General features: G+C 37.3%; 1 protein-coding gene across 1 annotated transcript in view; it reads left to right on the top strand.

Moving 5' to 3' along the window:
* The window catches only part of CACNB4 (calcium voltage-gated channel auxiliary subunit beta 4), a 235,831-nt gene extending 225,089 nt beyond the window's left edge, over positions 1 to 10,742 (top strand). Inside the window, exons 13-14 of the mRNA XM_045781924.2 lie at positions 3,714 to 3,899; positions 6,117 to 10,742. Of these exons, the coding sequence (XP_045637880.1) occupies positions 3,714 to 3,899; positions 6,117 to 6,377 (447 nt within the window). The 3' untranslated portion in view covers positions 6,378 to 10,742. The remainder of the gene's footprint in view (positions 1 to 3,713; positions 3,900 to 6,116) is intronic.
* Positions 10,743 to 16,900: the final 6,158 nt, after the last annotated feature.

The following is a 16,900-nucleotide window of genomic DNA, read 5'->3' as shown; positions in this document are numbered from 1 at the left end:
TTATATTTATAATGCTATTTCATTTGCCCCAACGAGCTTATCCAGAAAAGGGACCTGCTGTGCCTGGGTTTCCAAGGGTTTGTTTTGACTTCTCTGCTCATGATGTATTTACTTCAGCAACCACATTATTCCTGCCCGTCTCAGCTAAAGAAAATATCCCAACACAGTATGTCAGAGGCGTTTGCTGTGGCAGAACTTTGCGAACAGCTTCGTGTTACCCTGTCTCCGGCATTCACCAAGGGCACGGTATCATTGAATGGGTCCCTCGTCACTGCCTGGGGCCGTCCCATTACCCACACCCTCTGCTGCTGCTGAGACAGCTCTCTGAACCCATTTCCCATGCTGGAGGTCTCAGACATTGCACAGTAAGGAACCAATTAGACTGGAACCTTTACATTTTTGAAAAATTGGCAAAGCTGGTTTGCATAATTCATGGGGCTGCTTCTCTTTGAATTCCATGTATAATTTCTTTAAAAAATGTATGCCCTTATATTCACATTCTAACACTCTGGTCTAATCAGCTGTGTTATTTCCTAAACAGTTGAAAAGAAAAATTGTCACAGATACACAGGCTGTGAAATTCTTCTTAGTTGAAAATAAGACGCATATGTCAGTATTCATTCAGAAGCTGACATTTGCTTTCCTCTGTGCTTTTGAAAGGATAAAAGCAGTTTCAAATCATCTTCCATCGTATAGCTGTCTTTTTAGCAGGTGCAAAAGCATGGTTTCCTAGAAATGATTGAGTCTTGAGCAAACAGCCATGTGCTGATAGATACAAATTCCGTCCATTGGCAAAGAGGAGTACTTTATTAAAATTACGTGTAATAAAGTGTATGTTTAATTGTATCTGCAGCATGACAGTGTAACGTGTGAAACAGTGAAGTGGGTATAAACCTTATTCAAATAATACCCTTTAGTGAGGGCTGCTTACCTGGTTTTTCCCTTTCCGGACTTAGTTTTCCTGACTGCGATAGTCTGGACCCTCAGTCCAGGGGTCCTCAGAGGGTTCTTTAACCTGGGACTTTATGAAAGCAAAAAAAATGAGTTTTTGACTACACGTTGTTGAGAACCCACGTTCTAGAATGAGACCTGTGTAAGAGAAGTAAACAGTAACATAAATGAAATTATGTAAACAGCAGACTCCAAATCACACACAGTTTAGAATCTGTGAACAGTTCTAGCGTGGAGCGGCTGACAGAGTGGGCCTTCATTCCAGGGCTGCCCAGTTTCATCTTCCTTCCTGGGTCATCTGTCCGAGTCTGTGCACACTGTTTCAGGTGGGACTGTTCTTGTCCCACTCAAGTTAGTGCTGCAGTGCTGTCAGAGAATGCAAGTTCGTATCCGAGCTTAAAGGACAGTTCTCAGATTCGACATTTGTACCTACTGGTGGGTTACATTAATGGGGGCAAGGGGCTTTTGATGGCAAGAGGCAGAAATTCCCTTGAGTTACTTCCGTGGAACAGGGGATTTATTATAAGGATATGTTGACTGACACTGTAGGAACCAGCTGTTTTCCCATTCTCTCATGGCCCACATGGTCTCTTTCTCCCGTTGATTCTTCTCTTTATCTGTTTTATTCTCTTCCTTCTACAGATAGAATTCTTTTACTTACTTATCATTTCTCCTTCCTCAGAAGTTCAACGTTTACCTGTGTCTCTGGGCCTCCTTCTAAATTCTAAACTTGAAGCTGTAGCTCTGAACATTAACTGGTTCAATCTCTTTATGGTTCTGAATTCAAGTCCCAGTGTGACTTGGAGTATTAAGGATTTTATTTTTTATTTTTTTTTTAAAGGTTTTATTTTTATTTATTTGACAGAGATAGAGACAGCCAGCGAGAGAGGGAACACAAGCAGGGGGAGTGGGAGAGGAAGAAGCAGGCTCATAGTGGAGGAGCCTGACGTGGGGCTCGATCCCGTAATGCCGGGATCACGCCCTGAGCCGAAGGCAGACGCTTTAACCGCTGTGCCACCCAGGCGCCCCGGAGTATTAAGGATTTTAATACTTGTGTCTCCCACTAGAAGAGGGCATAGGGATGATGTCTGTGTTTTTTGCCACTCTATATTTACAATGCCTACCACAAAATAGGTACTGAGTAAATATTTTATGGATAAATAAAATGTGCAAAATACCATCTGAAATCTCATAAGAGGAAAGGTTTCTTTCTCTTTTTTTTTTTTTTTTTTTTGAAGGAGGGAGGGGCAGAGGGAGAGAGAGAATCTTAATGCAGTCTCCACGCCCAGTGCGGAGTCCCACGCAGGGCTCAGTCTCACGACTCTGAGATTACAACCTGAGCTGAAATCAGGAGTAGGGTTGCTCAACCAACTGAGCCACCCAGGCTCCTGGGAAAGGTTTCTACATGAGTTGAATTGGCTGAGTTTTCTTAAATACCAGTCGGTTTGGACTGAAGTCACCTTATTCTTTTCCTGGTTGCTAAACATTTCTCACTGTTAAACATTTCTCACTGACTTTGAAACTGCTTTGCGAATTAAGGTCAAAATGTTCAGTAGAGATCAATGTGATGAAAACATTCAAATAGTAAATGTTGGGAAAGAGATTGTTTCCATGGTGACTTCTGCTTGCGGGAAGCCTCACACTGATGAGAGTGAGTCAGCTGACCTATCACCAACTCATTGTTGTCCAGTTGTCATGAACCCGCAATCCAGCCCCAGTATCAGCGCGGACCGGACGGCAGTAACCTTGTATTTGATTCCTTAGTGGAAGATTCTTATTTCGGCAAAATGAGCTTGTAAAAGCGGGTCGGTAGTGGCAGAGATGGCGTGAGAAGGAAGGTGGGAATCCAGCTGTTGGAATTGGAGTGTGCTTTCACTTAGCAATGGAATGGCTTTTCTCTTTAGGAGGGGTCGCCGTTTTCTGACTGTCCAGGGAATCTGTGTCCTGGGTAAATCCTGTCTGTGTTCCCAGCCACACTGCAGGGACACTGAAGTGTCACTTTGCTCCTTTGGAGGTGGAAAAGCACTTCCTGATTATAGGCCCGATGTTGGACAAAGTCCTTACCAACGAAACACGGATACCATACACTTCTTGTGTGACACCCCTTCCTTCCAACAATTAAATACTCCTGGTCCTTGTTCTTTTGTAACGGGTTCACCCAGTGATCTTTTGGTAGCAGGAATCACCTTAATGTGGTTTTCTAGTATTAATCCTAAACCTTCTTTCCATGTTGTTTTATCATGAAACATAACATTTTCACAGGCATTCTGAAAGTTATCCTAGTAAATGTTATTCCCTTCAACGTAGTTACTTTGGAAGATGAAATGTTTATTCCAATGATATGGTCATTGCCCAAAACGTTTTTAGAATTCCTCTTTCAATGCCATTAACTTGCTTCTCTTGTATTCTGAAGTTAAGTGTAACTGAGCACCATAGGAATATATGGGTAAATATGAATATGTTTTTGTTATAGTCTACGTATAACACTTGTACACTCACCTCATCTTTTTCTTCTGAATAATGAAAGATCTAAATATTTAATGAGCACTCCCATTTTCATGTCAATATCCAGATTTTCACTTGGTTAACTGTGCAGCACCTCACTTGACTTCAATTTTAGAAACTGCCAGTACAGCCCCTCAAATGTGATATTTGCTACTAGTTGTTAGAAATGCTATTATCTACATTATGTGGAATTTTAGGTTTTGTTGCCTAAAACCTGAAATATAAGTAAAATGGATTTTTTTTCTTATCATCTGCAGGAAATGTTTGATGTTATACTGGATGAAAATCAGCTGGAGGATGCGTGTGAACATCTGGGAGAGTACCTTGAAGCCTACTGGCGTGCTACCCATACAACCAGTAGCACCCCCATGACCCCTCTGCTCGGAAGGAATTTGGGCTCAACTGCGCTCTCACCATATCCCACAGCAATTTCTGGGTTACAGGTATTTTCACTTTCCACCTGTGTTTTTATAGCCTTACGTTGAAGATTTTACAGAGAACTTGATTGGGAGGAAGAGGGAAACATGGGTGGGCATTAAAAAAAAAATCTAAAATATTACCCTAGGCAAAGTTACCCACAGAGGCTCTTTCCATAGAACTTTGTTCTCTGTTAATGTATAATGACTTTTACTTAAACAAATTAACCCCTCCTATGTCTCAACTTTGCCAGGACACTTACTCCCTACTAGGTGCAACTGTCCATTACTTCTTCAGGTCACTTCTTAAAGATTATACATTGGTGGCATACATTGGTGGCAGTGTAAGGCACCATGACAATCTAAGTAAGATGTTTTGGGACAGATGGACCTTTTGACTGCCCTTGACTAATCCTGCCCCACGGGCTGCCAGGCCTGTCCCCTAGTTTGCTCAGTACAGAACGTGGACACGAGTAGAGCCACTCTGTTTGGAAACAGTGACAGATCCCTGAGTTTTCTTGGGGGTGTGTGGGCACCCATCTTGGTCAGTGGCTATGGCAGGTGTCCTTTAGGGAAGCTGGGGACAAGTGCAGAAGAAAGAAGTTTTCTCTTCTGCTCTTCTAGTGCTGCACTCAGGGCTAGGTGTGAGGAGCCAGAGACATGATGACACAAAGGGAATTTTGCCTTCCTGCATCAGTTATTACTTACCATTTATCAAGAGCCTGCTGGAATGTAGCCTAACCCATGGCTGGCTAAGGAACATATAGTCAGTTGAGCCCTCTTGTATCATGACTAGTTTTATATTCATGGGTTATAATGCTAATCGTAATTGTAGGTCACATAGAGTTAACTCTGAGAGAAAGGGTACTCTCTGATATTCTATTCTAACTGTATTACTTTGCTGCAAAATTTCATCTTTGTAAACAAAAAACTGCCCTCTAAATGAATAGCTTTTGAGGCTGGAAATGAACATGGGTAATGTGCTCGTGTAATGTGCAGTGTATCTTTATGCACAGGACCATCTCTTGCCTGGTTTCACTGCCTGTGTGCTAATCCAAGTGTAGCATCTCCACTGACTAGTTTGGATTGGTTCTGAATTGTACATGGTGGGATGAGAAATGGTTGCATGATGCAATATGCTTCTATAATGTAGGTAGAAGCAAAATGCACTTTATGAATATAACACTCCAGCCTCATCACCTCTAAGACATCCACTCAGAGTGGTTCTCCCAGTTTCACTTAAGTTAATGTGATGCCCTTTATTCTGGAGTCTATTTCTCTTAGTGACCAAGGGTATTTAATTGTTAGACTGGCTGGGGTTAAAGGCACAGGCTGTAGCCGTTGAATGATTTTCCTGTTGTGGAAAGGTGAGTGTCCCTTAGAGGAAATGTATCTGGGTCCTTGGTTTCATCAGGATCCTGTTTCTTAACTGAGGTGACCTACTGAAGTAGAGAGACATAGCTATGATCCATGTTTGCCCATGATTTGAAGAAAAATGTTGAATAACAGTTTCTGAGCCTTCAAATAAATATTTGATGGTATTAATTTCAATTAATGGTATTAAAGGAATTTAGTTTATATCTGAAGATAATTTTTGCAGGACATTTCAGCTGCAGAAGCAAGGGTTATAAATACCAGTCAGCCAGCTCTAGAATTGTTGTATACTCCTTTGGAAAGAATATTGCTGAGAGCATTAACATTTATGTATGATGAAGAAACAAACATTATTTTGTGGGCAGCACAAATCCTAATTTCACAAAAATATTTTTAAAAGGTATAAGGAACACTCAGCTAAATAAAGGTGAAGTGTGTGACTCAGGAAGAGAAAGATTTTATCAGTTCAAAAGAGAAATAAAATAGCAGATGCTATTCTGAACTTTAACTTATTTCCCAGTAGTAAAATGATCTTCATTTTTGCAGTAGAAGTGAAGTTATTAGGTCTTCCTAGATATATTAAGTGCCATTCAGCCGCTAACTTTCAATTCTCTATATTTAATAGGAAGCATAATTATGAAGCATTATGTAATTAAATTCATAAACTATTTGCATTTTAGTATCTTTGCATGTTGTGCCCCGAATAAAATAGACCAGATCTTTCAAGTAGACCATTTGTGCATCAAAATGCTTTATTAAGTCAGATATTTAGCATTTCATTGTACAGACCCTACTCTTGTACATACATTTACATATTCTAGATGAATGAAGCTGACATGATGTAATCAATGAACTATCTGATATTTTTAGAGTCAGCGTATGAGGCACAGCAATCACTCCACAGAGAACTCTCCAATTGAAAGACGAAGTCTAATGACCTCTGATGAAAATTATCACAATGAAAGGGCTCGGAAGAGTAGGAACCGCTTGTCTTCCAGTTCCCAGCACAGCCGAGATCATTACCCTCTTGTGGAAGAAGATTACCCTGACTCATACCAGGACACTTACAAACCCCATAGGAACCGAGGATCGCCTGGGGGATATAGCCATGACTCCCGACATAGGCTTTGAGTCTGCAGAAGCAAACAAAAAAATTCATCTGTTGACAGTTTGCCATAGCACTGCTAGGATAAACCAATCATCTTAACTTGGCAAGTACAGTACAGTATTTACTGTGCTTATGGGCTGTTGTCATTTGATGCTAAGTAAGGGGCCAAAAAAAAAAAAAAAAGTACATTATGCCCTTAAGTCTAGATGGTTATTAGATGCCCAGTCATATAGGTATTTTTAAGCTCAGCATTTACATAACAGTACCTTTTGTTTTCTTCATTAGATTTAGACACATCGATTTGTAATTTAGGGTACTTATCAAGGCACGTATAAAATAATTTCCCATGCTGGAAATTCCAAATGACCAGTTCCAGTTGGAACCAATTTATAAACCAATTCCTGTTGGAATTTGGGCGAATCGACTAGAAAGTCTACTTGAGCATGTTGCAGCCAATTTAAAAATCTGAAAAAAAAAAAAAAACCGGCAAAAAAACCAAAAACCTAATTAATAAGAAAATCAAAATACCAAAAGAAGCCAAAACCAGGTATGGTATTTATTTGCTGGAAGCTAAATTTACACTTAAAGTTGGAATGTATAAACATTTTAACATACGTTAATGTTGACAGAATGGCTTTTCAAACTTACCAAATGTATTGATAGTGCCAAAAAAAAAAAAACCTCCTCAAATTAATGAAGAACTTATACACTCTCCTCAGATTTTAATATTTTTGTTCGTTCCTGGCACAGCTGTTGTATTCAAAGTGTTTTGCTTTTTATTTAGTCACCACTGTTAGCTTGTTTGAAGTTGGCAAAAAAAACTCAAAATTTCTTTAGCAGTGAGAGAGAATAATCTAGAGAAGCCCAATCATAGCTGGTCACGGGAAATGGAGAAAGGGGTGTTGTTTCCCCTTTCCTCGCTCTGAGCACAACTACATACATCCAGGAATCTGAAATCAGACAGTAAGGACGGGCACAGATCTTCCTGAGTGCGAAGCTAAACATCTCCAGATGGGACTCCATCTCTCCAACTTCCCACAAACATGGGCCGGTATTTCCTGCCAGCACAATTGCATATCTTTCCATTGCTTCATTCAGTCTCTGTCTTTGAATATGTGAATGTTCTAGCCCTTCCCCAAATTCTTTATAGTCATGCTAAGGACTTTTGTTTTACATGGAAATACTCAATTTTGATATTGAAAGCTGCATTTATACAAAATGACTAAATGAAAAATGTGAAAACAAATGATGAATTTAAAAGCTTGCAATAAAAAGTAAACTCATAGATTCAGAGTATATTTGTTCACTAAAATTACAGCATTTTTATTGTCAAGAATTATAAAGAATTTGGAGATTGAGCTGCCTTATTTCTAATGAACACTCCTCTTCACCTGTTAAGTCTTGACAGTTTTTCCAGTAGCTATCATTACAGAGTTGGTGACCTTCTGTCTTATATTATCAAGGAAGCCTTAGATTCACTATGATCCAAGGAATTATTGAAATTGACCCTTTTATACAATACACAAATATCTTTCAGAGAAGGCTCTTGTTTCTAAAAGTCCACAATGCATGCATTTTTCTAAGGCCCCAGTAGGACGAGGCATAAAAATCCCTTTCTACTGGTACATGTCCTGAAGCCTATATTTGGAAAACAATGATAATTTATTTTTATTACCTTATTTTCCTCCCACACCTTTCAATATTTAGGCTTTCAAAGCATGCACCCATTAAATAATTTTCCTGACCATGAAAATAAATTCCATATTCTTGATTAGTTATACATATCTTGAACCCCATCATGACCTCCCATATTCCCTCCCCTCCTGTTCACTGTGCATACTCCATTATGAACCTGTTTAGCTATGATGAGGATGCCTATAATTATGTAAGTTATCTCACATATTTGATACAATTGAAAATATGGGCTCAGTAAATTCTAAAAGTTACCATGTGATATTGGCTTGTGAGGTTCTTTTGTCATCTATTGAAGCTTACAAAACTTTCAGTTAAGACATTTAAAAGAGCTGTATCCATTAGACACTTTAATAAACATTTAACCTGCCATTACTGAATACTTTGTTAGAGCACAGAAGAGCATTTTCCAGCAAACGAAAATATATTTATTACATGTACAGCACATATTTGCATGAGAAAGAAAACATTAGCCAAAACATTTTTCTATATGCTTTACTGGTTTCTTGTTTGTGCGCATTAAAGTATTTAATTGCAAAGAGTGCACCAAGGTGATAAATTTAGACTAGACGGCTGTTCAGCTTTTTCTGTAGTAGCATTAGCAATCTGGTCATTTAACTACTTTAAGATATTTACATTTTATGGCAGGTAGCTGCAACAGCATTTACATATATTTCCTAGTCAGCAAGATTACCATATTCTTTCGATTTTTAAAAATCACTTGTTTTTAAAAGCTTCTCAAAGCCTTGTTTCTAAGTCTTCCATGTCATGCTGATAGAGAGGTCCATTCAGTATCTGCACAAAACCAATCTGTCATTTACCATCAAGTGTCTGTACCTGTTTCGCTTTGCATTCTTATTCAAAAGCTAACAATCTTGGAAAGGGTATAATGTATATTTTCTTGATGGATATATTTAAAATATTACTTTGATTTGGCATATTCTTTTCCATTCCTTTTGTAATAAGTTTATCTTCTCCAAATAAATAAGAGATATACATTTTCCTTTTTTTAAGTGTTAGAGTTTACTGTGTAAATGATACTAAAATACAGATATATACTAAATGAAAGTTTTATTTTTGCCAAGCATATCAAGCAACTTTGAAAAACATGTATTCCACAAATACTTTGTTTTTAACTGATTTCATTTCAAAATAGCAAATGATAAGCAGGAGAAACAAGTCTTACAATGTTTTGAGGCTGTCTACTTTGTATAAATCACATATTCTGTAACTTCAGTATATGTAATATCAGAATATGTAAATTACATATTCTGTAAAATTTCAGTCTGCAAACATGTAACACTGTAGACTCATGTGACAATGTGAAAATGTAGTTCCGGGAAAAAAAGAATGCAATTTGTCAATCTTGATGTTAATTCTCAAGGCTATAATGTGACTCAGTATTATAATGAACAATGTTATCTTGTTTACTCCAACATTTAAAGCAACACTTGGAAATATTTATAAATAACTGATGATTCTCTCTTATCTTTATACAGTTCTATTGGAAAGTAAATTGAAATTAACAATTTGGACTGATCATCTTTCCTAATAAGAGAGTCTTAATTATGTGACGATATGTCATTGCACTTAGTCCTTAATGAAATGAATTTTTTAAATGTAAAACAAATTCTAAGAAAATTTATTTGTTCCCTTTGAATAATTTGTTAATTACTTTAATTATTGTTGTTGTTTGCAAAATGTATTTTTGGAATGTTAACCTCTTTTCATACCTGCATACTTGAACTTGTCTTTTGTGTGGGGGCCTTAAAATTCATAATAGGAAACTAGGGCAGTGAAAGGGAGGGAGAGAAGGAAATTATGCCAAAAGATAGTTTGTGAATTTAAACCCTGAACGAACATATCATAAAATGTTGTTGAGACCCAGGATGTCAGTCAAGAATGTTTGTAGGCAACCTTAATTTGCATGCTAGTGTATTTTTTTAGTTATACAATTTTATTTTGGTATTTGCTAAAAAAATAAAAATGATGTAATGCCACTGTAGAAACTGCCCTATATATTAATATTTATACTACCTCTTCTCTAGAGAAGACAACCTGTCTTTAAAGAGAAAAACACTTTTCAATAAGTAGGGATCAGATTTATTACTCTTACTGCTAACCTAGCTGCAAAACTAAATGCATAAATTCTTAAAATAGACTTTCCCTTTAAATTTTAAACCGTTTCCAAAATACTCTTGTCACCCTTCATTTCTTCCATGTTAGTGCAGCTTTCTTTGAATTGGTTCACAGTTTATCAGGACACAAGGTTAATTTAAGAAATCAGTCATCATAGGGAACAAAACATACTGCAAAGGAATTGCCTTGGTGTGCAGTTTGTCATACTATCTAGCTCTAAGCCTAAAGAGTAGATCCAAAAACTTGATATTTAAGTGCAGCTGGTTTGAAAATTCAAATTTTGTTGATCCTTAATGTCTCCTGTGGACAGTTAGCCATTTCCTACGTAAGGGTATGCATTATCTTGGACTCCCACGTCATTGGAGCAAACTTCATATAAACGTTTGAAATAAATGGGAACGTACCCCTTATTTCTTTTATATTTCTGCCTTCGTGTTCCATGACAATGTTGCATGTTGTTTTCTTTTTAATTATATAAAATTCATCTTTGAATGACTATATGAATGAAAACATTATAGCAAATTATGTAATAAAATTTGTTTTATTAGTTCCTCATATCTTTAAATATTGTTAATATTCTGTTACTAAGTTACTTACTCAAACTGTGTCTATAGGGCAGAGAACAGGCCACCTCTTTTTACATAATTAGGATCAAACCAGTCAATACAATAGTTGTCAGCAGACAACAAGGATAACTTTTTTGTTATTAACTTAAACAGTCAAGTTAGTCAAAATAGTAAAACTGGTTTATATGGGCAGAGAGCTACAGCATTCAAAAATTACTTTTTAAAGATTTCTTCTTTTACTAAAATGAACTTTCTCAGATGAAATACATCCTCTTCTAGCAACTATTTTTATCTACTTGTGGATGGTTTAATCCCAAATGCTTCCTGTAATTGAGGGACAGTATGAGAAGACTAGAAAATATCTCATCAGATAAGCTTAAACAAGGGCTGTAACTCCCACGAACCTGAGAAACGTACAAACAAGAGTGAATAGCAAGATGTTGGAGAGTCATAGATACATATGAAACTTTCCTTGTTTCTTTTGAAGTATGTAAAATGTTTGCAGAAAGATGGTAGAAAATGTTGCTAATGAATTTAGAGTGGTCTGGGGAGTATACTGATACATCCTTTTTGAAAATTATAAGGAGTTAAAAGGAGATCTATGTAGAACCCAAAGTGGCTGGCCTCTAGCTTTTCAGTACTCTGTAAGTGTTCTTGGTTATGTTTTGAACATCAAATTTCTCAACAAATGGCTTTGTCTGTATTTATGTAGAGGCCACTCTTGCCCTACTTGCATGCCATTTTCACACACTTTTAACTGAAGTCAGTGTGAATTCTGTATGCATAAGGGATGTATCGAAGATGCAGGATCATTAATGCTATATTGTTGCATACTATTTTTCATATGCCTTACAATATTTTCTGGGACGTTATTAAAATGAAAGCATTTTATTGCCAAAATAAATCTATGTTGTTACTTCTTATCTGCATTAGCAGTAGAAAAATAAATCATGTAGCAAACATATTGTATAGTACAAAATTATAAAAGATATATATTTTGCCAATAATATGAAAATAGATTGAGGAGAAAGAAGCACATTTGTTATAGCACAAACTTATAACAAGATCCACTGTTAAATTTGGCAGTCCTATTTTTTAAAAGTATATAGATTTAATTATAAGTTTTATCAGATTTATTTCATCTACCATCTTTTTAACTTGCTGCTTGATACTTTTCCAGCAACTTACTTCATAGCTTTGCAATCTGTGGATGTAATTTATTTTACTTATTCCCTTGCATAAAACTTATTAAATGTTATTTTGTGATAAGACTCATACTATATTTACTGTTCTTATTTCTGCTCCTTCAGTAACAACTACAAAAAGTAATGGCAAGTGAGCTCATAGGGCTCCTCTAAATTTTGGACATGTTTGAAATGTTTTATATTTTTCACAGCCTAAAGTCAGAATGATAAATAAAGATGTCCCAACAACAACAAAAAAGTAAAGTATTTAGGGATTCTTTAATTTGTTTTGTACTGAATACTATTTTGAAACGTAAGTTAAAGCCATTAGCTGTTGATTTTGTTTTTGTTTTTGCAGGGGTGGCGGGAGGGAAAAACATAATTTTATTAATACTAAAAATAAATAAGACAAGTCGATGTAAAAAGATTTTACCAATTATTCTGAGGGCTGTTGATATCCCAAGCTATTGCTATATCTCCAGGTACAAAGTGGAAAAAAAATATTGCCTTTGTCAAATAATTTTTTCCTTTCTTTAAATTTTAGTTATTTATTTTAATAATTTACCCCCTTTTATTTTTCTTATATAGGTAAATGTGTAGCATTCTACAAGGCATGCTGGGTAAAATATACTATGCAAATGTGTACAGTGCTGCATGTTTTGTTCTCCCTCTGCTTTAGTGGCTTTAAAGAAAAAAAATGTGTTGTTATTTTTGTGAACAAAAACATTTAACAGAGAAAATGCAGAGTGCATGCATAGAGTATCCTAATTTCTATGGATTTGTTTTATGGAATTTAAATGTGTACAAACCAACTGCATTAATTTTTTCTTTTATATAATAAATGAGAAAACACCGGAACCAGCGTTATACCTCTCCTTTATATTATTCTAGAGATATTTATATTATTCTAGAGGTATGTTCCTATACCTCTTGCAGGAAACAAAAAATCTAAACACTTACTCTCACAGCACAGATTCAATTAAATGATGATTTCCTGAATACTTTGCTAGGTGCTCTGAGTTATTACAAAAGAGTATTATATTAGGAAGAATGTGTACATCAAATACATACACCTGAAATAAACTATATTCAAACATATGTGCAAATAGGATCAAATACAATATAGAAAAATAAACTAGATAAACTAGAAATCCCTAAATGACTAATGTAGCAGTTATCAGAAGTTTCCGAAGGTATCCTGTACCCATAAACATTTCATGGATGGCATATAACTTATGACTTGACAGTTCATGTGCTCAGTGTCAGGTGACCATGCTATGACTTGATGGGCATCTGACTTTTCTCTCATTGCAGTGCACAAGAAGTTCAAAAGAAATGTGTACTGTGTTGATTATTATCATTGCATTAACATTACACAGTGATTTATTACAGCCAAGTTATTTCACAAACATTATCTCATTTAATCCAACTGACCATCCTGGAAAACAGACAAAGCAGAGATTATTAGACTCAACTACAAATGAGGAAACCAAAGATCATTGTAACTTTTCTCTGCAAAGTACTTTGATCTAAAAATACATATATCAAATGCTTTTAAGCTGCCATACAAAACAATGCCGGGAATACAGTAAAAGTTGACTGAACGGATGGTACTTTAGTTATTGGAGAAATATTATATAGGGCTGTCCTATCCATTAAGGCATTTTATCCCACAATCTAAAACTCCCAAATGGAAGAATTGCAGCTCACTGCAAGGACTCCGTCAGCTTGGCCATGTGCCTGAAGCCACCCCTCTGGTCATCAACACATCTCTTCTACTAGGATGGGTTGTGGAGAAACATCTTGTTGTCCTGTCATACAACATGCAGATTAGTATAATGGTTAGACTGTAGGCTGTAACTCTTGCCTGTGTTCCAAGCCTAGAGCTGGCAGTAACCAGCTATGAGCTTGGGGCAATCACTTAACTTGCCTGTACTTCAATCTGTTTTTGTAGAGCAATTTTCCTTGTGGTTACAGGTCACATTCTCTTGTTTCCTTGTATGCCCAGCAATTTTGTTATTGGATTCGAGATACTGTAGATTTTCCATTGTGGATGACTTGATCTTATATCTCTCGAAAGAAGGTTTTGACAGGCAGTCGTAGATGAGTTTGAGCCTCTCATGGTTTGTTTTGAAACTCCTTGAGGACTGGTCTAAAGTAGGACTTTTTTCTGAGGCTAATACAGCCCCTCTTTTAAGGTCTCTGGGGTATCTACTGAATGTCCCATACATGTAATGAGTAGTCTTCACTCTGACTGAAGGGAACTCAAATGATTCCTGGTCCCTAGTAAGCTCTAGGAATTATGATGTTTCACAGTTCCCTGGCATTTGTTTTTTTCTTAGAAATTGTCATGGGCCAGCCTCATGGGATTTCTGCTCAGGCACAAGCTGATATGCAGCCAAAGACTCAATGGCTCAACCTAAGCAGATTTCTGGAGGTTTTCTCCATATAACTCCTTCCTTTCAGTCACTCTGCTCCACAAATTCTAGCTACCTTGATCTCCTGGAACACTGATCTACATCTTCAACTCAAGGAGGCTGCTATGCTTGACTCACTTTGAGTTCCCACCCCCTCTGTCACTGGCTAGGAATCACCTCCAGGTAGAAAATCCAGGTAATAGTTAGACTCATCTCACTTGTGTCTCTTATCAGGGATCACGATCCTGTGCTGCGTGTTGTCTAATATCTGAAAACAGTGGTTTTCAATATTTTGTCCAGTTTCCTTTTTGTTAATGATAAGAGGGCAAGTCTAGACCATCTACTCTCTCACACCTGGAAGTAGAAGTCTCTTTAATGACATTTTGCACACTGCTATAATCACGGATAAATTCGTCTTCAAAAAAATCTTTTAAGGTGTCTGTTTTCACAAATAGCTTTATACCACTCAACAAACGTTTCCAATTACTTCTATAGTAGTTCCAAATTTATATTCCATCCACAGATCCTGTACTGGGACAATATTGCATTAAGCAAATTCCCTTTTTATTCTTTCTTTCTTTCTTTCTTTTTTTTTTTTTTGAGAGATATTAGAAAATAATCTGGGAGACCAAGCCCTAACTTAGCAAGTTAATATGGATATGACAACCATTTAATAAGTGTACAGAGATATGTGGGGAGTTTGCAAAATGTCTTAGAGCTGCTAAAAGCACCACCTGCAGTGTGCAAGAATGGAAGTATTCAAGAGTTGATGTAAATTAGTTACGCAAACAACACTGTTGGTTTTTTTTTAATTTATGCATCTATTCTTTTTTTAAAAAATATTTTATGTATTTATTCGACAGAGATAGAGACAGCCAGTGAGAGAGGGAACACAAGCAGGGGAAGTGGGAGAGGAAGAAGCAGGCTCATAGCAGAAGAGCCTGATGTGGGCCTCGATCCCATAATGCCGGGATCACGCCCTGAGCCAAAGGCAGATACTTAACCACTGTGCCACCCAGGCACCCCCAATACTGTTGTTTTTCTAAACAGCCTAGAGAATACTTTATTATGTAAATATAAACATAACATAAAATGGATTAATATGGTAATTTTCTTTCCCTTCATATGTCTCCTCTAACTTTGGCTTTTCAACCATAAGCCCCCTAAAATCAAAGGACTTTTTTCTTGCATAGTTGTTCAAAAAGAGACACATTTTAGTCATCAATGTTGCCCTTTGCTTTACAGGTACAAATTTTCTAGCTCAGTTAAGAAGAACCGAGACTCTCTGCGTATTGCTTGTATTTTTCTATATACTGAGATACGATATTTTATGGCCTGTAGATGTGGGGTGAAAAGATGTAGTTTATTGTTGATTTTGTTTAATTTCATTCAGCTGTTGAGGATGGGGTGTCAGAACAGTCCAAAATGCCTTTTAAAGCTTCCCCACTTCTTTCTCTTCCTTTTTTTACCAAGGTTCAGGGGAATAGAAGAGAATGGAGCTGTTTCAGATTTCTTTGCAAAAGAGAAGTTAAACAACCTTAGTTTCTTTTTTCCCACCTCTTGCCTCCGACTAGAGACTAATTATCAGATTAGTAGATGACCTTGTCATTGGATGACCTAGAATCAAAGAAAGACCTTAGAGACAAACCCACTGCTTTTCCATACGTGAAAATAGAGGCCTAGCTAAAAAAATAACACATGGAAGTAGAACTGTGTCTGATATCACGTGACCTAAGGATTCACTTCTATTGTAGTTTTCAACTAGATAATCCCATAGCAGAGGGTTGATTAAATACACTGTGACACTTGCATTGTATGGGACATAACAATTCTAGGTGTACAAGTAAGAAGACTGGAAGGGCAGAGAGAGTATTTGACCAGCTGTTTTAACCAGTTTGGAATAATGGGGATTGCAGCTAGAAAGGCTAGTTGGGACCATATTCTGGAGAAAGAGTATCTAAGGTATTTGGACTCTCCTGCTCAAACAGTTTTAGGGGCCACCACATATTTTTTAATATAGGAGGAACTTGATCAAAATCACTGCTTGGGGAAAGATTGACTTGGAAGTGGAAGGCGATTGGAGAGGGAAGAGCCCTGAGGTACAAAGACTTCCATAACGTGACTGCTGTAAGTGATTGTGTAGATAATGCCACTGGCTTCAGCTGGACGTCAGGGACGAGCGGTTTGAGAAGTAAAGCTTCCCGCATGGAACCCCAGGTCTTTGCGCGGCAAGATGTGGAACTTTTGGTGTAGTGTGTATGAGAGGTTGGAGATGGGCACTAGGCACTCAGTTAACATATTTACATTATGGCTCTGTCGAGGAAATGCAGGGAAAAACAGAAAACTGGCGAGGACGTTAAAGCAAGCAGGCAAGAGCGATCTGTCACAATCGCGGCCCGTAAGACCTCGATCCCCCGGGTTCAGTCCCGCAGCCTACAGGTCGCCTCGTTAAACAAATAGAAGAGAGCCAAGCGCACGCCCTCTCCCAGGCTCCGCCCCTCCGGCCGCGCGCCTGCGCCCTCGCGTCTCATCCTTCTCGCCTCTCTCC

Source organism: Ursus americanus, chromosome 1 (assembly GCF_024610735.1).
Source record: "Ursus americanus isolate L20-20 chromosome 1, mUrsAme1.1.p, whole genome shotgun sequence".
Classification (NCBI taxonomy): Eukaryota; Metazoa; Chordata; class Mammalia; order Carnivora; family Ursidae; genus Ursus; species Ursus americanus.
The sequence above is the reverse complement of the archived record's forward strand: the minus strand, read 5'-3'. Positions and strand labels throughout refer to the sequence as shown.